We start from the raw sequence: 23,913 nt of genomic DNA, 5'->3' as shown, positions 1-23,913 counted from the left end.
AATTGCTCATGCAATTTTCTTTAATACCTTTAAAGAAGAGGTATTAATTAAATATGAAGATATTAGAGAAATAGGTATTGGAGAAATATATCTATTTGACAGTGGGACCCTGTTTGAGGAGTGACATCCGACAGGGAGAGGTAGGATTTTCCTCACTAAAAGTGGTATGTATCTTTGTCAACAGGTTGGCCAGCCTGGTAAAGAGGGCTTTAAAGTAGGTAAGATGAGGTAAGGGGAGGGCTATACAGATAGAGTAAGTAGCAAAGCATGGCTTGGGTTGTGTTGCCCCCAGGGGATGAGAGCAGCTGGGAAGTGCATGCAAAACATGATCATAATAAGTTATAAATGTTGGTGAGCCTTTGTTCTTCTCCCCTGCCCCTGCTAATGCTTGAGAATATAATAAATTCGACACTTTTACTTTATGACTTGCATATAATTGAGTAGTGTACAAAGTAAGGAGGAACAAATCAGAGAGATACTTGTATCTAAATGAGATGCTGTCTGTGGTAGTTTGATTGAAAACAAGAGCTGTACAGAGATAGTGTACCTCTGTAAAAGTGGAAGCCATACTGTATTATTGAGGAACAATCTTTACGTGGTATTTTTCTTCCATGATACCACTTTGCCATACCAATGATGACATCCTTCACCTTGTTTTTCCTAAATTTATTTTTACTAATGTGTGCTTGTGAGTCAGGCTGCCTGCCTCCCAGTATTTCTTTGCTAAGTTGATATGCTGTCCTGCTTTTTTTTATTTATTTGGAAATGTCATGAGAAAGTATTTGGCTGGCAGCACAAGAGATGTGCCAGCAGAGAGATTTTTGAAAAGCTTTGCATATGCAGACAATCTGCATTTTCCCACTTCTCATCTCTCTTTGCTATTTTGTTGACATCTTCATTTAGATCTGTATGAAAAGAAGTTGTAACTTGTCACTCAGAACATGGTTTATTTATTGTGTGTGTTCTTCTGGAAGTTCCAAATGATCTATTATTAAATTATAGCATATTATGCAACAATTAATATTTATAAAGATATATTTTAATAATCATGAGAAAATACCCACCCACTCTTTTGTGGTACCCCACAAATCAAAACCAAACCAGATGCTGATGGTCAGAAATATGGTGGTAGATTAAGAAGAACGTCTACTGAACTTAAGTGCTGAGGTTTAAAGAAAATTAAATCAGTAATATTGCTATTTTTTTTACCGTACGGTGCCTGTTTTGTACTGAAGAAAGGGAATATGCTGCTTGGCTGTTATACGTTGGCAGCAAAGAAGAGTGAGATGCATTGGGAAGCTTTTTTGGTAACTTTAGGGAAGGTGTGACTGAAATTGCAAGCTGGTTAGCTTAATGGTGGAACACAAATAGCCAATTAAAAATGCTCTGTATATTTTCACATTATATAAAATATGATAAAAGCAGTAAAATTCCAATTACTTCTGCTTTTCATATTTAAAAGCCTTTCTAATTGTAAGCGTTCTATTAACATATGAGTTTAAAATATTCATAATGCTGTTATGAGAAAGAACAGCAAACATGTTTAAGTCCTTTTTCGATGTTGTAAGCTATGCTTGTAGCCTGCTCAGTTTACAGTTGGTCTGTGGAGTTAAATGAGGTGGGATTTCTGTTTTTCTTAAGCTGATGCACTCGTGAATTTGCGGGTGGAAGGTACCATTCCCCATTACTAGTATTCCTACACCTGTGAATTTTATCTCATCATTTTTTGTTGGTATAGTCAACTTCCTTTTTGCGTTAACAAAGACACTAAGGATTTATTAGACGTATTTCATGCCGTAGTTCCCTGAACAGTTTAATGTGGCATAAACAAGTGCTTCCTCTGAGCCCAGCTGTCCCTTCCTGCCTCCCTCCGCATCCCACTGCTTCAGCATGTGCCCCTCTCACCCATCTTGCTAGCATCAGCAGAGGGTAATAGTCTGGATTAAAGTCAGTCATTTCTCATTAAACCAGTTTTAAGCTATTGGTGTCTTGGTTTGGTCGTGTATGTGGCTTCATGAACATGAGAGGTGGCCTAAGGCAGAGGAGTGGCAGGAGTGGGAAGGAGCAGCTGGAGGTGTAGGAGAGGCATGACCTGCTTGTGAGCAGCCTTGTTCAGTTGAGCCTTAGTCTGGTAGCAGAAATGCATCATTAGCAGAAGAGTGCTCATCTCCTTTTTTTTTTTTAAGGATTATAAAGCTTGTCCAACCCAGCTGCTCCCTTCCAGCAGTTCACTGCTCCTCCCTTTCTCTTGAACTGATCTGGTTTCAGAGTCAGCATCCTGTAGTACATATGAGGCACTCACTGGAGACACACAGAGAGGCCTGGGTGTGTAGATCCTTTCTGAAGCTGGATTTATTCTGAGGTTTTTCTCTCATGCTATGACTGGGCAAGAGGGAAGAGAACAGCTGACCTATGCTTCTGTACTATATTCTGTCACTGCTTTCCCTTCCCTACCTATTCTTAAATTACTTGGGGCAGAGAAAAGGGCATTGCAGACATAACCACCTTTAATGCACTGAATTACACTCCTTGCTAGAATATGGAGGCTTTAAAAGCTTTAAAGGGTCTTATGTAATATTAACTAAAAAAGTTTCCTTTGAAGCATAAGGACATTCGGCCATGTTTAGTTTGGTGTGTACTGGAAAATATCAAGATGCTTCTAAACACATTGCTTTAATGACTGTTGTCTCAGAAATGAGTGTAAACCTGAAGAGCATTGCTTGCCTTTATAAAAATCAGCCATGTTCTCAGTTGCTCTGATTTGGGGGAGGCAAGAATGAGCTGTGGTTAGTAGATGTCCCTTTCGTGAAATAACTCATTCAGCTTCATTGCAAGTTCTTTTTATACAGAAAAGGTGAGAGCAAACTCCTCGGTTTTCTTTCCTAATGGCCTGTTGGGGTGTCCCTGAAGAGCTCTTTGGTCTCACCCAGGAACCCTAAATTCCGAGCTCTGCTGAATGCAGATTTCTCATGTTATAACTTTCTGACCTTCTTCTGCTACACCCTAGTATATGAAATTTAAGATCAAAGTGATTTCCTTTATAGAAAGTTTTATATTGAATCTTAAATAAATATTAACGTGGGGAGCTGTTCTGTTGGTTGTTCTTTATTATCCATATGGATTCTGGTGGTGGGTTTTCAGAGGAGCAGTGGGGAAAAGTTGCTTGCTATGAATGGTACTTGGCAGAAAGTCAGATGTATTCTACATTTCATATGAATGCTATCTGCTGAAAGTCAGCTAGCTGCAGAACCAACTCTGCTCACTGCGCCTTAGCAACCGTGAGCAAAAATCTGCTGCCACATGGAAACAGATTGGGATTCGTGACAATACTCCCTAAATGCAGCCACTGCCAAACAGCAGTAGCAACTCGTCTGTTCAACACAGCACTTATATCTTATTTCTGCTTAAAAATCCCATAGAAGTGTCCAATGTCAAATGCATAAATTTGAAGGTGACCAATCAGTAACTGAAACTGTGCAGTGATTTTCTTTCCCTTCCTCCAATCTATGCCTGGCATGACTGAGAATTTGGAGTATATGAGCATTTACTCGTGCAGAGATTGCTGCCTTCTCACCTTGTACATTGGGCAGGGTGTGTCGGGAAGGTGCAGCCCCGCTTTGTGCGAGAATTCATTTTCAGATCAGGACTGGAATGGAAATTTGCAATTGTTTTAGCTGCTTGCTTGTAGCAAATCAAGCAAATTTTTATCTAAGACAAAAACTCTCTGACTTTCATCAGTTATAATGTTTTCAGTCATTTCTATCGGTATTAGGGCGTTATCATTTCCAGGGTTCATAATGAGAGAAAGAAATCTGTCTAGGAAAAAAATAATTACTTTTTCATTTGTGTGGAGTGGGAGAGAAGCCTGAGGGAAATTAAGTAAATACCCCTGGTGGATTTTTTTTTCAAATTTTTTTTTCTGAGCAACTGTGTTGTTAGATTTGAATGATTAGTGGAGAGAGAAAAGCACAAGCATCTTATTGCATTTGAATATGAATTTGGATTCAGCTTTGTTTGTGATCCTTTTATGTACGTTTTCTCTTGTGGTTGGAAGGTGAGAACTTTCCAGCATGAATACTTGTGAAAGTGTATTTTAGGCTTGGATGCTTAAATGCTTTTTTGGGAATCCATCTGAATGCATGATTTCCCATGTGGTCACATTAGGCAATTTAGGATTCAGGTGCTGAGCAGTTGCAGAAATCCCCCTGTCAGGGAATTGTGACAGTCTCATTACTAGGTAGTCTGTGCTGCACCACGTGCATTTCAAAATTTGATGATTTTCTTGCAGGCTATTTATATTCGGGGAAATAAGCCCTGATAGAACACAGTGCTGAAACATTTATTTAATTTTAAGCATACCAAGTAATCCAATTCGGAATGCACAAAGTACTATACAAAATTCTTTAGGGATGTAGTGGTAGTGCCCTGAAACTATGAGCGCTTATTTTCTTACATTTATACATAAAAATGTACTCAGAGCTACTTATCAGTGTGAAAATGATCATGGGTGTGTTTGCAAATTAAGCCCTGATCAAACAGACAAATATATACAAATGTGTTGTAACAGGTGAACTTTGGTTGTACATTGCAAGCTCTTGACATAGCATTATGCACGATTTTGGTAACACAGCCAGCTAAGAAACTAATTATTTGAAAAACTTGGAATGGAAGCTTAAGCAGTTTGCTGGAGGGGGAGATCTCTGATTCTGCCTACTCTTGTTTCTTAGAGATTTAAAACAAATCCCCTTATTCCTTCCTTTAAATATTTTACAATCTTAATTAAAAAAAAAAACAAAAAAACAAAAAAACAAAAAAAAAACCAATTCTTCCCTATTTTTGCCAAAGCTTTCTTTTCTTGCCAGCTGCACAGGAATACTGGAATACTTGAAACTCTTAGAAGAAAAACAAAACACTTGAATCTTGTATTTGAATTTATTATTTCCCTATTATTTCTAAGGCCTCTTCTGTGGTGTTACAGTGCGACTTCTAGTGCAGACAGGTTGCTGACTGCTGCCACTGTACTAAATCCCTGTGGAGGAAAGCACTTAAATTGGAGCTCCAAGCACTGTTGCTCCATGTCTTTCTGAGCATGATGGAGATTAAATTGCTAGCAGATGTATGGAGCATCATTGATGCTACTGCGACAGCACTGCTGGCAGGGGCAGAAATATCAGCAGTTGTTGGAACAGCTTGGGCAGTGAGAGCACAAGCAACCTGGAGGCAACATCATCTGAAGTAGGGATGAAGCCAAATTAGAATCCAAATCTAAAAACTACGAGAAAATTCAAATGCATCTCCAGAACGCAACTGAGAACACCCTCTATAGTAGTTAGAATGGTTAGAATGTTAACCACTTTCTAGTAAATACAGATTGAATTGCTTTAGTAGAGCCAATTCAGTGCTCTGCTAAGTGAAAAACTAACTCAGCATCTCAAAGTGATGTAATGCTCGATCTTTCAAATGAAGACCAAAGTTCCCTCATTAGTACACCTTGTGTGTTGTCTAACATGCTGTGGTTAAATTTGTTTTCGAACCTTTCAGAAATCAGATTGTGCTCTCATATTAAAATATTATCATCAGTAGCTTTGTGTGCTAATCTTTAAGTAATGGGAGAGATTCTCAAGATCTTAAAAAATAATTATCCAGTTGATGCAGTACTAATTTAAACCCAGGTACAGACCTTGCTTGAAAGTATCAGTCATCAATTTAGCTACTGCTTTTAAAAGGTTAGCTTGGAGTGTTTGAGCTGGTCATGTGAACTGGAAAGAAGGACGTTCTGTTTGTTTTTCTTAATTTAATCTCTAGTCACTTTATTTGAGTCCTCTCGTTCTGTTAACACCATTGCTCTGCTCCCTGTGTTTCTAGAGGTTTTAAATATTGCAGTAAAATCCTTTATAGTTCTTCCCAATTTCATACTGTGTTATCTGTGTTGTACACAGATTTGAATCCTAGCAGTACTGTTCCAAAACCTCCTCCTGGGCCCTGTCCCAGCTGTCCTCCCCTGTCACATGCAGGTGATGTCCCTGTGCTGGGATATCCCCCACTCGTGTCATAGGAGAGCCCTCCCAGTGCCCTGGGACAGCTCTTTTCCCATCCTGAGGCTGAATGGCTATGCCCACTCCCTGTCCACTTCTCAGCCTGACACAGCCCCTCAGGCTGGCGCAGAGGCATGGGAGAAGCCAGTCCTGAATTGTGGCCCTTGGCATGGGCTGCAGTGGTTGTTCCAAGGTGGTTTTCAGTAGAGATGAGTTGTTTGCTTGATGACACGAATTTGCTTTAAAAGCATGTTATGGCTCATTCCAGGAGTTATTTACAAATGTATTTTAAATTCGTGTTTGTGGTAGAAGTGGGTGATCACTGGGGAGGAACAGATTGTATTTACCAAATACCTTCAGAGAGGAGTGGTGCTTCCCCCTCAGCATCAACAAGAAAGATAATTTTTTCTGTTCCAGAAATACCACTTCCACTTTTTGGGGGTACTTGTGGCTCTCCTATGCAATTTCCATTTTCTTGTATTTGCAGAAATGTCCTGTATGTAATCTCCACCTTGCATGCATAAACATGTTCTCTTAGGCTGTGATTTATGCTTGCTCTGAGCTTACCTGGGTTCAAGCTACCACTGGAAGCTGCCATTATGCTATCCTGCCCTCTTCTCCTTCAGGGCTGTGAACCCTTCTCTCTGCTGTGCAGCAGAACTCTGTGTGATTTGAAGGATAAACTAGAAACAAACGTTTTTTGCATTACTAGTTTTCAGCCTGAGTGGCCTTTTACAGACTCTTTGGAAGTAATTCATAGCTCCAGCCATTATCTAACAGCTGAGTATGTGCTGAAGTGGGCACTGTGAGTTCAATTTTCCTTATGTCCTGGATCCTCTATAGTCTGAAGAAAAATAGACGCTGCCATTAAACCTACTTCTTTTTTGCTTTGTGTGTGTGCAGTTATGTGTGGGGGCGTAGTGAGTGCAGCCCAACAGAATGTTTCACTGTGAGCTGAAAGTCAGTTTTGCAGCCTCATGCTTTTTTACTTCGTATTATTGTCCCCTGATCTGTGCTGCATTAGCAAGACCTTGGTGGCTAAGGCAGCAAACCCTGGAAGGTGGGAAATTTGTGCCTAGTTTCTGCTTCGTGTCTATTTTGATTCGCTAAAGTGCAAGTGTACCAGCTTCATCTGAAATTAGCCCTGAGAGGGCCACAGCAGGCCCATGTGGGGCATCCCTGTGCAGGCTTATGTCTTTGTATCAGTGCCTGTGCAGATCTGGCTTTGTAATGGTCAGGCTTCTGGTGCCAGGCTGAGGAGGTGGTGCTGCTCTTCTCTGTCCTTATTCTCATCTCTACTGACTCTCCTATCGAACCTTACACTGGCTCTGGAGCTCACCCAACCCTCTGAGAGCCAGTTTAACACTGTGACTTTATTTCCAGTCTCCTTTTTTCTTTCTGAGTTTGCTAGTCCTTCCTCATTAGTGAGCTGGGCTGGAGTCGAGCAAGGTGGATGAGTGGCAGAAATGGCATGAGGCCAGCAATGGGATCCTGGTGGAGGACTTTACTCACTTCATCTCATGAAACAAGAGCTTGCCACCACAGCTCCATAGGCTTCCCATTTCAACCCAGTACTCTCCTCTTTCACTTTCACATCTGTCCTTAACCCTCCCAGTGGCTATATTTCCCTCATGGAATGAGCCAGTTGAGGAGCCAAGCCACCCCCAAATTCATCCTGCCAAAAGAGGAATGCTGTTCCCTATGCTGTTCTCCCTGGGATCGGGCGAGTCCTATGCTGAGTTCTCGTTCCTTCCAGCTTCACTGGAATTGGCTTTCTGATCATACTGGCATTAACGCCAGGCTGGGGACTGAGTGAGAAGAGGCACGGCAATGTCTAAACTTGGGCTGTGCTGCAGTAGTAAGGGAAATTTGTTGAATGAAACACTTGGACACAAGTCAGTTGAAGTGTTGGTATGTAAGGCTGTTGCTGCATTGAGCTGTAGATGACATGCCTGCTAGAAGGACTAAGTGGGACTGGAAGCAATGTTGTGGTCTTACAATGCATTTGTTGTGCATGGACAAGGGAAATTAAGCTTGTATGTTGTAATATTTCTGCGTGGGGCTACTGTTACTCATGGAACTACACTAACATTTGTGATGGGCATGAAATTGTAAACAGTGTTAGATACTTCTGTCGTTCCTTGTTGCTTCCCTTCCCTTTCTAAAAATACAACACCAGAAAAATGAGGGGAGAAAGCAGGTGGTGTTACTGAAATATGGATTCTGTAATTCTCACTGTGTGAGAAGGATGATTTTCTTGTGATTACAGTACACTACATGTGAATTGGATCCTTCTCAAAGTGAGGAATTGATTACCTGGCTCGCAAGTTGGACTAACGCGAGCAAGCACTGCACAGTCCTCCTATTGTTCTCCCAGTGCACCTGCACAATTTCTTCTGTTCCAGCTCCAGGCTTCTTGTGGGCAGTATTTGCTTGTGTGTTGAATGGCTTGTAGTGAGATAGAAGTTGCCAGTGAACAGCAGAGTAGGCAGTATCTTGTCTTTTAATGCTGGCAAGATATGGAAGTAACGTGGCAACTATGGATGACTCTAGTATAGGTGTTCATCCCTATTTGCTTTCCAGAAATACACTCTTAATTTTATAACTTCCAATCCACAATCGTTATTGAACAGCAGTAAGGTTTTTGGCAATTGTGTTTCTTTAAAGTGAAGAGTTACTTGTCAGTTTTCTTTCTATATTTTCAAATATGAAACCTTTCTAATTTCACTGTGTGAGCTGTTATTCTCACATTATATAGAGAACAGAAATTCTGTCTTTTCTCTGTGCTGTTTCATCATTTTATGTAATGACATCTCTCCTGTAAATCTCTCCTTTGCAAGGTCATAGTCTGTTCTTTTTCATCTCATAATATATCCAAATCCTTCATTATTCCTACTAATATCATTGTCAGAATCCCCTTTTACTTCGGAGCATTTGTTTCTGAGAAGCTGTTACCAGTGCAGCACGTGGCACAACAGAGATAATGCTGATGTGTGTTACAGCAGTGCTACCTCTCTGTTAGTCACCTTTTGATTCTCGTTTATCCTAATACAAGGCAGTGTTTCCATGTAATTAAGAATTTAATTTAAGAAGAGGGATCTTCCTTGAGAAGTTCTGTGACCCTGAGGTGTCGTTACTGAATTGATCAAGTTTGTTTGAAGAGATGTTAGGGCAAACATAATTACATTTTCCCCCTTCTGGTACATGCTGCTTTCATGATGGTCTTTTCACCTAAAGATTTTTAGGTTTATCTTGAAACATTTCCTTGTCATTTCTGGACATTTCTGACCCAAATAATAGGGTCTTTTCTATGGAATTTCTTATTGCTTACTTTCTTTTCCAGTTCTAGAATAAATATAGCAATAAAAACACAAAGTGACTTTACCAACCCGTTTCCCTAATATGAAAAGTCTTAGTTTGAAGCTTCAGTTAGACTATTCAGACGATTTGATAAATTCTTATTTAGATTTCAATAGCTTAAATACCTTTATACAAAGAAACTAAAGTTCTACCAAACTGTCTTACAGACACTGTCCAGAAGAATTTCAAATCCATACCTGGAAACTTCTTCAAACAAGGTACTCGTCAAGCTTCATTGTGATTCCACTTCGTAAAACAACGTATTAGGAATGTCTTTGCTTTGTTTCAACCCGTTGATCACAGCTTTGAAGACACTTGTGGATGTAGCCTACAGTTAAATCCAGTTAACAAGTTACAATCTCTGTGTTTTAGAAATTGTTTATTTCTATTACTGAATTTTCCAGCGAAGTTGCAAAGACTGGTGTGCACTTCCTTCCTAGCCATTTAAGCTATTCCCATAGCTTAACTTAGTTTTGCAGTATTTCAGTGTGAGAACTCTTTTTTTACATCTCAGAATACTTTACTGTCTCAAGATTGTTTTACGTTCTTTGAAAGATCCCAATGAACCGAAAAAAGTGAAACCATGACCAGAACCCAAACTTGCATTCATTCTTGTGTCAAGGTACAGAGAAGCTGACCTGTAGCTGTCACACTATACCTTGGAAGTTTTTGTACAAAAAAACCAACAACAATGACATGGCATTTTAATGGGTATTAAATTATTAACTTAAATACATCTGGAATAACTGTAATTGTGTTTGTGATTTTTTTTCAATGGTTAATAGTCTTTCTGACTTTTTAGAGTAACACTTGTTTTAATCTGAACATATCTCCAGCTCATGGGGGCATCTGCAGCTGGTGAAAAGACTGGGTGTGACAGAAGTTGGGGTGCATTTTGTATGAGACTTTGATGGTTTGTTTGTCGTTTATCCTGGGAAAAGGCATTGCTCAGGGGGAGGGAGCAGACAGTGTCAAGAGCAATTTGCTACAATGGGAATAAATCCCTGTTTGTCACACTTTTCAATTTCTCTTTTCATTCAGATTTATGGAGAAAGTTCCTCCTGTGCTGGGAGAGCTCTCAGGAACATTTTTACACTACAAGCTTCTGATCTGATTAAAGACAGGGTGTACCTTACTGGAATTTGCAGGTAACCTGAGGTCATTCATTTTAACCAACTGGATGGATTTTGTTTGCGTTTGTCTTGATTTGATTCTGAGTGTGAGACCTTGTGTGTTTTACCAAGAAGTTACAAATAAATATATATTTAAATGTTAAAACATTCATGTATTTTAACAGTTTTTCTCATGTTACTTTTTCAGTTGTCAGAAAGCAGCCATGGCCTGACTTGTCCATTAATTGAATTGCTTGTAGTTTCATACACAGTTCTGTTTGTTACTTGCTGAAAAGAATGCTGGATTCAACCCTGGTCTGATGTTATGGAAGAGGTTAATTGGATTCCTAGGATTTATTTACACAGTGACTTTTGCATGTAATTTATGGAATATTTCTGTAATGAAGTGATTTTCAGTTTGTGTTGCGCTATAGAATAATTGCTTCCTCCTATTTTCAATTATACTAAAATATGTATTGCTATTATAACACCATTCATTCATATATGTATTTAAGAAAAAGCCATAATTTTTTTTAATGAATTAAAAAGAGAATTTTACCAATAATGTGGAAGGTGAAGTACGTCGTAGAGCAACACTCAAAGTCTTACACAGATATTGTGTTAGTTGTATTGCTTATGACTCTGCTCTGAAAGGAAATAAAATCCTGAGGCAAAAGCTGGATCTTATGTAGTTCCTACATATTTTCGGATGACTGTCTGTATGTAGCACAAACTGATTAAAAAAAATATTTATATTGTGAAGATTGCCACATGATTTAGGCATGTAAGGGAACTTACTAATCTAACACGACTTTCCTCATTGTTACTGGGGGCATTCTGCTGAGAGTTGCCAGAATAATTTCTTTCCTTGAAGTGAATAGAGTTACAAAATCATAATAATAATTGAGACAAAGGGTTTGTTCCTCTGAACAAGAGGATTACCTCTATAAAACATAAAGAAACCACTGTATTATAGAACAGCATTTTAACGTTACCTCTTATACTACAGTAATGCTTTGTCTGTTTTCAGGAGAAGCTGTGTTGGATCAGAACTGGTAGACTGGCTGTTGGAGCACTGCCCTTTTGTGAAATGCAGATCTACTGCAGTTGGAGTGTGGCAGCTGCTTCTGGATATGGGCATTATATTATCAGGTCAGTGTGACTGTATTTCTAAGTAAGGAATGTTGTTGAGATTTTTTCTGCATAAAGTAATAATCACATTTTTGTTGGGAGAAGAAGAAGGGGGAAAATAAAAAAGCAGGTCAATTTTTAGTTACAGTTGTTTATTTTACTACCTCTTTGGTAGGCTTGCCTCTGTGACCTTTCACTTCATAAATACCAAAGATGAATCTCTCTTTTCAGGCAAGTTCCTTATTTATCCTTTTGTAAACATAATTGCCTATTGCCAAGTTGCAATCAGGATGCGTGTCTCTTCTGGCCTGTTTTTTTCTCCTTATCCTTTTTTGGTTTTTCACATGACGCTTAGTCACTGCAGATCACCAGTCCACCAGGTGACTTCTCTGGCAATTATATTTCCCATTCCTCTCTCTGTTTTTTGTAGATTAGAATACAACAGGTTGCGAGAAGATTCAGCTCCTGGAAACAATTGTGGTGCCAGGTTCCACTCACCTGCCTCTCCTTCCCCTCCAAATTTAGGGGTCTGGTCCAGATTATGTGGTTTGTGATAATAGCACTGGTAACCAACTTCTGGAAACCTGGGGGACTCCACTGCTGGTGGCACCACTTCAGTAGCTCGGTTCATTCTCAACACTGGGATTTGTGCTAGACACTTCCCTTTCCTCCTTGCAAGGGGGTGAGGTGCTGTGGAAGACTTCTTCATATGTAAGCTGACACTCAGTATATGCTTAAAGGCTTTATTCTACTCCAGCTACACTGACGGTATGTCTGATAATGCAGCCTTGGCAAGAGTTGAGTGACACCCCCAGTAGGAACTCCCTCCTTTGGCTGTGGAACCTGTCATTTGAGCCCAGTTTAATTGCAGATATGCCAGAGAAGATGACAGCTGTTTGCATTGCTGTGTTATCCTGCTCAAGATTATTCTACCGAACCAATATCCTTGAGTTCTAGCAGGGGCTGTGATAGTGATGGGCAAAGTATTTGCTTACTGCCATTAAAAGCTGTGAGTTTATGAATGTGCTGTGAAGGCGTTGTTAGTCATGAAACCATTTTAACTCTTTTTTTTTCAACTTAGAATTTTTTGTTGTTTTTTGCCTGGTGTATTCTTTTCATCTGCATTCATCTGAACTTTGTTTGCCAGTGCCTGGCCATTAGCAAGAGCAGATTAGAAGCTAATGGAAGTTGAGGTTCAGAAGTTTGATAAATGAAAGGTTTTTCTCTTCTAGCCATATCTCCTCATTCGAAACTGATTCAAAAACTGATTAATCAGCAATCTTAATGTTTCAGTCTCGGGAGCCTGAAGATCTTCATGCTGAGATTTTGGGATTGTTCTGTTTGGATGCACTAAATTAATGCTAGAAGACAGGATTGCTTCTGTGCTCTTTGAGATCCTTTTGACCTTTGTGGTGGTGGAACTCAGAATTAAAGCATGGTGCAATACAGAATAAGTTGGGAACACAGAACCTTTATGTGGTAAAAGTTTAAAGGCTTTCTAATGTTACTTTTTTCTAACAGTGGACCGAGAACTCTATTTTCGAGACACTTATGCTTTCTACCAGTTCTCAGCGGATGAATGTACCTACCTTTTCTGTGAATTTGAGAAAGAAGGAGGTTGGAAGAATGCTGTAAAACTCCTACTTCAACTACTGCCATTGTCTCCTCCCAGGATTGACATGTGCAACCTGTAAGTAGACATCTACAGCTGTTTTAAACTTACGATGACTGTTTTGTAAATGGCTGCCTTGTCAATGACAGTGCTTACTGCCACTGTCACTGCCACTGTGCAAATGAGCCAGGTTTCTACTGCTTAGGGTTGGGAAGTTTTGTAGAGATGGGCTTCTCTATGATCTGCACTGTGATTAACATCTAAGAAAGTCAGGGGTGCTAGATAAATGACTGCACTACTTGTGATGTTGTTTAGATACCGTGGTTCTTAATATATTAGCTTGCTGACTGTAGCTTGATATATTACCTACGCAAGTTGCTTTTTTTTTTTTTTGGGTCTCCTCTTGCATTTGGAGTATTGGCACTAATTTGGCAGCAGGCATGCTGTGGAGCTGATTAACTGACAGTTCAGATGCCCTTGTCCTGAGACAGGGCCAGCTATCAGGTGGATAGAGTGGATGAGTAGAAACGTGGTAGTTTCAGTCATCTGATTTTAGTTTGCTGTTGCATGTTTGTCAGAGCTCTGTCTCATGTTTTTATCCCTCATATATTCCATTTAAGAGTTTCCCTTCTATATGTCTCCTCTTCCACCTGACTCATGGATGTATGTGGGGTTTACATGGCAGGGATTTGGTGGTGGGAGAGATGCAAGGATGGCCTCTGAGCGGAGCCCAGCAATTCCCCATGTCAGCTCAGAGCTGGTTCCAGTTGCTCCAAAAAAGGGACCTGCTGCTGGCTAGGGCTGAGCCATGAGTGGTGCTGGTTGCACATATTTAAGAAAGAGTGAATGCTGCACAGCAGCTATGACAGTGGAGTGAGAAATATGAGAGAAACAGCCTTGCAGCCACCAGCATCAGTGCAGAAGGAGGGCAGGAGGTGCTCCAGGCACATATCAGGAGTTCCTGCAGCCCAAGGAGAGGCCTTCTCCATCCGTGGTGCAGCAGTGGATATGGCTGAAGGAGCTGCAGCCCATGGATACCCCCACAAGAGCAGCAAGAATAAAGTGCTACAGATTGACTGCAGCCTGCATTCCCTTGTTCTGCTGGGGTGAGGAAGTAGAAGGGAGTGGATGAAGGGAAGGTGGTTTTGGTTTGCTTTTAGTTCTCACTGCTCTAGCCTGTTATTAATAGTCAATAAAATTTATTAATCTCCTTGTGCTGAGTCTGTATTGCCTTTGATGGTAATTAATGAGTGATCTCCCTGTCCTTATCTCAATCCTTGAGCCGTTTTCCACCTTGTTTTCTTCCCCTCTTCCTTTGAGGAGGGGTAGAGGGAGAGTGCAGCAACCCTTGAATTCACCACAGGATGTTAGCATACATTCTGTGCTAAAACAGCTGGATGCTAAACGTTGTCTATTTACAGCATCTAGAAAGAACTACACTTGTTTGTGCCGCAGTGAGAGGCCAAAATACAGAAAAAGGCGTCACTGAGAGGTCTGGAGGCTCATGACCCCTCATGCCTTGGCAAAGCTGCAGGAGCTGGCCAGTGTAGATGAGTTGGGTTAAATTCTTTCATTGTCCCTAGTGTGATGAAGCCTCAAACTTGATACTTATGCTGTGGAGAATTCTTACTCTGGCAGCAGAATGACTTTTTTTTTTCTTTAATATCAAAGAAAACTTTTTTCTTACAAAACATTCCTTCTCTACATAGTAGTTATTAAAAACACACACACTCAAATAAATACCTAACAGAAATAATTTAAAAGAGCCTAAAGTGCAAAGTGCCTGGAAATGTCTCAAGTCCAGTTTCTTAAATTCAGGGATTCAGTCTGTATCTTAAATGTGGTGAGCTGATTGCAAAAGAACTCAATAACTTCTGTGTATGGCTCAAGGCAGAGTCTTGATCGCTGCTCCTGTTGCTGACTGCCCTCACTGACCAGAAACTGACAGTTCTAGAGTGGGGCATCCTCTGGAAAGGCATTTATTTGGTCAGCTTGAGTGAGTGTCGACAAGGGATGAGGCCCATAAATTGGCTAAAGCGGGGGTTGAGTGTGATCTTCTAAGCAGATGACTCATATGGAACAAAACCTTTGAATAGTTTTGGAAACAGAAATTCTTGTCTTCCAGTCTACTTGAATAGTAAACAGTTTGGCTGTTCCTTAAACATCGGGGCTATTTCATCTTGATTTCAGTGGGAATTGTGGTTTTCCTCATTATCACTGCAAATGAGGCCCCTTATCGTGGTTCATGACTACTTGTAGAAAGGCTTTGACTCAAAAAGGCAAACCACATAGTTCATACTGACATATTACATGAAGGATGCTGGGTAAGAGAATGGATTGGAGACTTTTCAGGTTCAAGTTAAAAACGTGCCAGGCATGCTGACCTTGGCCAGAGAGTTCCTCTGTTTTACTGCCTGCTTTGCTCTTTCATCATTTCAGTGTAACTGGCATTTCTTGTGGAGGATGCTCCCTGTCACATAAATTGAACAATTATTCTTTAATGTACCTTTCTAGCTCCTTCCTGCTCACATTATTCAAATTTTAGTTAAAGCTGGATTCCTTTTGGGAATGTTGTCACTGAAGAATTATTTTCTGGAGATTTTACCTGTCAGATTGAAAAGGTGCTTTTTTTAAAATACATATTGAAGGAGCTGAATTTTAAGTAGTGTTACATTCTCAGGGGAAGGTGGTATTAAAAGGGAAAGGTGGCTTTTCCAGTTTCAAAATTATCCACTCCTGATGCACATAATAAACTGCTAAAACACAATCTGAAAGTGAATAGATGTGTTGAGGTCTGTGCTAAAGTTGTCTCACCAAGTTAAATAAACTGATATATTTTTTTTAATGAAGAAAGAGGCAATTTTAAAAACCTTTTCTTGCAGTATTTATCTTACCAAATACACATATAGTTGTTTTTCATACCATTAGCACTATCTTTTTGTACCTTAATTTTTTTGTATTCATTTTTCTGTTATTTTTTCCTAATGTCTGTATTGTTGACTTTCCCTACGTATACAGGGAGAGAGCCATTCTTACTGTGTTAATTATATTCCTTGCTTTTGATGAAATGAGCAGTGACCTCCTGCTTGTGCACCAAGAGACAATGCTGAGCTTCTTGCAGTGTGCCCAGGTGTGCAATGAGCTCCATCTCTGCGTAGTCGATGGGTAGTGGTGGTCCTGTGCTTGCCTGGGTTGCCAGGTGCATTGGTGGGTCCCAGGAGCACCATGGAGCTGCTCACCCAGGAGCATGCTGTTGCATGTGTTCTCAGTGCTGAGCCACTGTAGATGTTTCCAGATGAGGTGGGACTGATATTGAGGCCTCTTGGAGTCATTAAACACACGATGTTAATCATGACCAAGTTCTACATGAATAGAAACGAAGTGAATATTGGCTTAACATGGGAACAAAAGATCTGTATTCAGAGCTCTGCCGTGGACTTCCTTGCAGCCTTGAGCAGTCACTTAGGCTCTCATTCAATGCCTCCTGAATTCTTTCCCGGTGACTGCAATGGCATTGTATCAGACATTTAATCTTTATTTGCTTCCATTTCCTTCTTTGCAAGTGGAGATTTTTATAATAACACCTAATTCCCAGTGCCACTGGGACATTTCTAGAACACGCTGGATGCCTTGGACTATTGGAACCAACAATACTTTTGTAATTATTTGAAGGAATAATTAAAAATAGGATTTTTTCCCCATTATATTGTATTGTTTTTATTTTATTCTCCTGAATTTTACGCTATATTCTTCATCTTCTCTCTGAAAAATAATATGCATTTTATTGACTTTGGAAAAGCAGTCCCTCTTATGAGTAAATTGGTTTTAATGCAGATATCCAGGATGGGATATCCATTTAGTCAGTGCCTTTTGGGGTTCCTGGAAAACTTTTGCCAAATGGAGACGGCTCTCAGGTATCCCTACGTCTTTTATTTGGGTTGTAGGTGGATTGTAAAGCCAGCATACAGCATCAGTTGTGGCTCTACATTGGATATTTAAGGTACTGACCAGGCACAGGATCATGGGCACAGCTGTATTGCTTCCTCTGTGAGCAACTTGGGAAGCAATGCATTTGCTTCCAGGTGGTGCACAGTAGTGATTGTGTAAATCTGACCTGCCTGTCTGCAGATCTGGGGCAAGCATCCCTGCATTTTGCTCTGCTCAAGTATGCCAAGACTGAGCAGCATAGGCATCAGACTTGTTTACATGGGCTTTGTGGCCTCTTTTCAGTACCAGTCCTACTATTTTTCCATTAGCTAAGGTATCAAAATACAATCTTCCTCTCAGATCCTGGGAAGCTGACTATAAGTTTTGGTGCATTAATGTTTTCATAAGAATTTGAAGCTCATATGCAGATGAATATTGAGAGTATTTTAAAATAGACCCAAGATGGGAATAGCTGTGCTATGTGCTTTTCTGATGGACTGTATCTATGGCTGTGTACAGAGCTGCTGTCTTTTGCCTCCCATTTCGAAGAACCTCATCCCATCCTGGTTCAGGGAGATCAGAAAAGATCGGATGTGCAGGAAAATGTAGGCATTAACAGTGGTCAGCTATTTTCATCTCATTCCAAATTAGGAAGAGAGACTGAATAAATCAGTAAATGCAAACATTTATTTATTTGGGGCTGTTTATAACACTTAAAACATTAAATGACAGTTTTCTTTGAATGGGAAAGGCAGTTGTGATAGTAATAGTGCTTTCTGATCCAAATTACCATTTTGATTTGAATATGCTTGCCAGAGAATGAATGCATGTGTCATTCAGTGCTTTCTGACCTTAATTTTTTAATTAGGGAAAGAAATTTTTGGACATGGGATGTAAGAACCATGAATTCTCCAGCTGTGTATTCCAGACATCTTGTCACTAATCTCCCGAAACACATCAAGGCATACAAGCAATTAAATAATTTAGCTAAAGACAGAAGGAACTGCTAATACCTGTGATTTATGTTTATTACAGCAGCTGCAGTTTTGCATAGCTGCTCAACTCGCTGGCATGCCGTGCTTCTTGAAAACTGTCAAAAGTAAAATATGTCCTTTTCTTCTTCCCATAGTGATAATCCTATCATACTAGTATCTTTGGTTGACAATCTTCTGATTGTCTGTAAAACTTATGAAAGGCTCAGGGGTAGTTCACTGGTGAGAATTAGACTGTTTTAAATAAAAAAATACAAAATACTTCTATCCCACAGCAGTGTTAGTGTGGCTTCTTCCACACGGGCAAGTTCTGTGATAGCCTCTAGAAGGGTTCATAGTGCACTGCCCTATTTTTGTAAAGGCTCATCAAGTCTTTCTGTTTTGTGAGTTACTGTCATTGCAGCCTAACAGTGTTCTCAGCTGTCACTTTTGTTTGCTAATTTATGGCTTTTTTTATCTTTATTCTTTTCATTTTCACTTTTTCATAAATATCAAAATGCGCCTGCCCCATAGTAATTTTGATGCTGCCTGCTTTTATCTGTGTGAGTGTGCGTTCTGTTAAAGGTGTTTCTCCACACTCGAGCAAAGCTGGTTGGTGCGCAGATGGAAGACTTTGCTCTGTTGATGGCATATGTTTTTAGCAGGGCAAAATATGCATTCACATAAGCAACTTTGAGTTAAGAGTATCCTGTGTTCTTCAGTTTTTCATCATGTTTTTATAACTGAAGAATTCTCTCATTGATTTACGTCAATCCAATCACAAAAGTTCTTGACGACAAGGTACAAAGGGTGTGCTCTGTAGTTACTGACACAATTAATTATTGTCACATTGCAGTCATCTTTTTGATGTGGAATCTCAAAAGCCCTTTTACATTAGTGCCTCTGGCCACATAACTCTGTGCTTTTCAGGAATCAAAAGATGTTGAAACAGAATGAAAGAAATAATATAATCTTATTTTTGTTTTTAAGGCCTGATCAAAAAATAGAAGATACAGCAGAAACCAATGCTGAAATTCTTGCTCGTCTCACTTCTGCGGTAAGGTCACTGCATCAAAGTATGTACTGATCGTGTTTGAAATACTGTCATGTTTTGGATCTTTTCAAATTAAAGAGCCAAGTCTTAGTGAGGGGGTGTTTGTAATGCAAACTACTTTTTTTTTTTTTTATTTTGTCCCTGAAAGGAGGAAGCCTTATTAGAGTCTTAGTATGTAATTACACAGCTATTAAAATCAGTCCAAGGAAGGACTGCAGTTTGCTCTCTTATAATTCATGCTATTCATGGCCCAGGAAAATATCAGTTTGGAGGATCATGCTGATTTTTCTGCCAGCTAATTCGCACTCAGATCCTCTTGGTCAAGTGGAACACAGCAATGGGATGGGGGAAGCAAGGAAGAGAAAAATGAATCAAGTAGTATATTGAAAACTCTGAAAGACTGAAAGGAAGGAGAATTTGTGCTTAGCTTTTCAAAGACAAATGTCTTTACAGAAGACATTTACAAAAACGTGGAAAGACAGTGATTCTCTATGCTCGTCACCTTGTGCAAAATTATGAGGTTAGAGAATTCTGTTTGTAAATTGTTCTTTATTTTTTATTTTCCATCTATTAAAATTCCTTATTTGCTTTCTACCTTTTTTCCTGATGCTAAAAATGAAAGAATGGGAAACTCAGAAACTTGACTTCCTCCATTTTTACCTTTACTGAGAGTAAAAAATAGAAATACTTACTGCAAAGTCATCTCTTAAAAAAAAAAAAAAGGCAACAGCAAAGCAAACAGCAAACAAAACCCACAAAACCACTTTCTCTATAGAATGTTGCCAGTACTCATCAAAAGCTTACCCATCAAAAGCTTCCCCTCTTGATACTAAAAGAACGATATGTTTTCCCTCAAAAAACATGTTGAGAGCACTGGATCGAACTGTTGCTGGATAAGTTGGAGGAGAATGCACATCTCTAAACATGTGAGTAATTGACATTGAGTTCAGAGTGCTTCTCATCTGTCTTGCAAGGTCAAACCTTTGAACTACATGCTTGGTGATTCCAGCAATAGGGCACATGTTCAATTTTGTTTTATTTTTAATGAGCTGTTTTACCACTGCAGCTAACTAACTGAAGAAAAATTAGGCAATTGCATTTCCAGATGGCCTGAGGCCCATTCATTGGCATGGTGGTGTCAAAACACCTGATCTGTTTTTCTGCTTTTTTTGTTTGTTTTCTCAGAAAACTGTACAGGCTCTCTGTATCAATTTTCTATTCAAACCCCAGACAAAAAGCCTGAGAACAGAGCGGAATCCCTCAAATGTTAATATTTATGTATTAACTTCTTCCTCTAAGGGAAGCTGAAATAAAATCTGGAATATTGCTTTACTCCATTTCCTCCATCCAGTAGTCTGGGATCTAAAATTAGTCTTAAGGCTTCATGGAGAACCTTCATGTGCTTCAACCCTCAGCTTTCACTGTTCAGCAGGATACTGTCCTCCTCAGGATGTAGGTTACTGATGTTTTTTTTTTTTATTGACAGACTTAGAATTTCTGTAGGACTCTTGGAAAAAAGCCTGGTGAGCTGGAGCAGGAAGCCAAACATGAGGGTCTTGGCCACAACTGGAAATTTATTCACACTGTATTCCTTTTTGAGTTACTGAATATTCTTGTATTCTGTCCAGAATCAAACCACTCTTACTTTGAAGAATCCATACTTCAGAATCTGCTCACAGTATTCTTCAGATTAGTGTTTCAGAAGTGAAAAACCTTGCCTCCAGCCCAGCACTAAAGCAGCTGGAGATTAGACTTTACTTTTTCGTGCATTTCTAGGTACAGAATTTCAAATCCCATCAGGCAATAGGGGAAAGCAGCCTGCAGATGCTACTGCTGTCTCTTCTGCTTTCTCTTTGCTTTTCTTGTAACAGACTAAAACATTCTGTGTCAGGTCAGATGGGTGTTCCTGTGCCAGGTTTTCTTTTTTAGAGATTGAATTTCCAAATTTAAAAATATGAACTGATTGTGAGGATCTCCCCAACCAAGGAGTCTGCGTGACTAACATAAAATCACTGGTTTAGTGTTGGAAAGTGCAAGGAGATCTTGTGGGTGTGGATGCACTTAAAGTCTAGTTGTGTACTTCTCTATCCCTACTGAAGCTTTTGCTGTTGCAAAGGGTAGAAAGCACCTCACCTAAATACAAGTGGCCGTGTGGCAGGCATCTACCTCTGAGCTAGTTTCCCCAGGCACTCCATGGAGCCAGGGAGTAGAAGCAGGCGTTCTTAGGATGCCGAATGTGTGATTTACTTTGGAAGTCTGCTTTTGCGAAAAGCAATCATGCCTTAAGCTGTAATGGTAATGTATTCAGTCTCTATAAAGGGAGTAGAGAGTGACTGGCACAGACACCTGCGTAAGGTTGGAGAATTCCTCATTTCACCTCTCTTATTTTACTGTATTCTAGCTTTTTTCTGTTGGCCTTTCTCTTGTTACTTATTCTCTAATATTCTTTGTTACCAGGTGTTGTTTCTTTTGTGTAACTCCACTTCTCCCATTCACTGCACAAATTGCATTTTTTTAAGATGATTCAGCCAGTTGAAATGGTTAGGTAAGGAAATGCACTCTTGGTTTTAAACAATGACTGTGGAGATCATTGAAGATAATAGTGATGGCTGAGGTGAATGGTGCCAAATCAGAAGGGCAGTTCGAGAAAACTGCAAAGGTTTTTTTTTGTCATCTTAATTTGTACATAATGCATGGAATACACCTCTTTTAAGAGCAGAGTCAGATACAAAATACAAGAAGCTAATTTGGTCATGGTTTTTCTTTATTATTTGCTCTTCAGTGGAAGAAGCAGAGTCCGTGAAGGTAACTGAATGGAATGTATTCAGCTTTATGCTCTCATCGTATACTCCATTGTAATGAACATTTAAGAAAATGTAAGGATCGCTCCTGGGTTTAAAGAAGCATTCCAGAGCTGCAGTGTGTTCTATGTCATGTCCCAAAAAAGGAGCTTCATCTAAAATGTCTTGTAGCACCATCTGGTAAAACCAGAGCACTTTGAGATGTGTCTGAGTGTTCCTGTTGCATCACCTTGTGATAAGATAGAAGAACATACTGAGGTGTTAATGCAGTGCATCTCGGAAATACAGTTTCCTGGTACCTTAAGAAGTCATTCAGGTACTACATTTATTTGGAGTCCGTCATACTGTGATTATTTGAGGTACAAAAGTGTGAATTAAACTTTACATTTTTCTAGCCATCTCTGTCTTTTGAGGATGGAAGATTAACCATATAAATATTCCACATGTATTTGATGAAGCAGACATACAAGTGGGTACCGCTCTGTATGGATACTCATGCTCTTTTATATTCCAAAAAGAAAACTGAATGAGATGTGGCAAGGCACTTACAACACACACAAAACATTCTCTTTTGACTGTAATAATGATATTTCCGTAAATACAGTGTGGTGAGCTAGTCTTCAGGCTGAATCAGTCTTGACACCTGCATTGCTACTCAAGATGGGTTACTATTTAGATAGTGCTCACTTTGTAGTGACAAGCTACACATATAAACAAGTTTTTTTTTGTATTTAGTATCTCAATTTATTGTGGTAGGTATAGCTCTTGTTTGAATATATATTTTACTTTGAGTCTAGATTATTATCTGTGATGTGATGTGCGACTATCGATTTTGTCAAACAAGCAGTAACTGAAATCCTATTAGGGAGAAGTATGATAATGTGTGGCATGTGTGCAGTGAGGAATGAATGTTGTACACTGATTTCCATTGGTGTAATGATGCATAGGAATTGCATGTCCAGCAGAGATGTCAAGTGCATTTGCGCTAAAAAAGACAAAAGCATGTAGATTATGAAATCTAGGGACACCAGGCAAATCCAGAAGGATGCTCCACAGTACCAATTCTCTGTGATTGGAATGAATCCTGTGAGAGGGAGCCTAGACAGGCAGAATGAAGCCCTTTGAGGAAGGAACATTTTACTTAATGTTAAGTCTAGAGGGGCAGTTTTTCCCCCTGTTTTAGCTTAATGTTTTTGGTCAGATTAAGTTCAAAGCCAGCTGCACTTTTGGCACACACTAACCAATGAGATATTTTGCTTAATGTAGAGAAAATATAGAAAAGTAGTGCTGTGTTATTGCCTGTGATGATAACATTGTCTTTCGAACTTAGAAAGTTCTACCTTGTAAGTGGAAGTAATACTGTAGATAGAATAGCAGGATGCCACAATGCTGTTTTTTTTCTCCTGTTTCTGAGAAGGTGGTGTTTGGTTTTTTTTTTATGCTCATGAAGAGATTTGCATTTTTCCAATTCTGTTTGATTGGACTAATTGGTATGTTTACAACTGTTGAAGACTGTTATGTCTCCTAAGGCTAATCTTGAGATAATGTGTTTTTTAAACACTAAAAGATAAGGATGAGACATCAGTGCGCTGTTTCATATTGTCTGCACCTGGGAGAACAGACTAGGGCTGGGGCACTGGCATTGATACCTCCCACTGAGCTTAACAAAGAACGTGAGGTCTGAGCAGTTTAGCCAAGGGAAGTGCTGCTGGGGTTATTCAGAAATGACTTGGGCTTTTATGGAAAATCTCTCTCTAACTCTGGATAGCTTGTGTGCGTTATTACTTGTGTATATTAATTGTTGCGAGTAAGCACGCAAGATGTTTTGCCAAAAAACAAATGTTCTTTCCTATCATGCTTGCAGTTTGTGCTTACATTAAACATGATTAACAGTTCTCCAGACATGGGAA

At 39.6% G+C, this 23,913-nt stretch overlaps 1 protein-coding gene across 6 annotated transcripts in view; it reads left to right on the top strand.

The window, feature by feature from the left end:
• RAPGEF5 (Rap guanine nucleotide exchange factor 5) overlaps nucleotides 1-23,913 on the top strand; it is a 153,797-nt gene that overhangs the window by 22,719 nt on the left and 107,165 nt on the right. For all 6 annotated transcript variants that reach the window (XM_021385930.1, XM_021385929.1, XM_021385925.1 and 3 more), the window contains exons 2-6: nucleotides 9,563-9,613; nucleotides 10,437-10,543; nucleotides 11,538-11,659; nucleotides 13,160-13,328; nucleotides 19,139-19,205. In XM_021385930.1, coding sequence (XP_021241605.1) covers nucleotides 9,563-9,613; nucleotides 10,437-10,543; nucleotides 11,538-11,659; nucleotides 13,160-13,328; nucleotides 19,139-19,205 — 516 coding nt within the window. The remainder of the gene's footprint in view (nucleotides 1-9,562; nucleotides 9,614-10,436; nucleotides 10,544-11,537; nucleotides 11,660-13,159; nucleotides 13,329-19,138; nucleotides 19,206-23,913) is intronic.

This window comes from Numida meleagris, chromosome 2 (genome assembly GCF_002078875.1).
Source record: "Numida meleagris isolate 19003 breed g44 Domestic line chromosome 2, NumMel1.0, whole genome shotgun sequence".
NCBI lineage: Eukaryota > Metazoa > Chordata > Aves > Galliformes > Numididae > Numida > Numida meleagris.
Note: the sequence above shows the minus strand (reverse complement) of the source record. Positions and strands in the feature narration are given on the sequence as shown.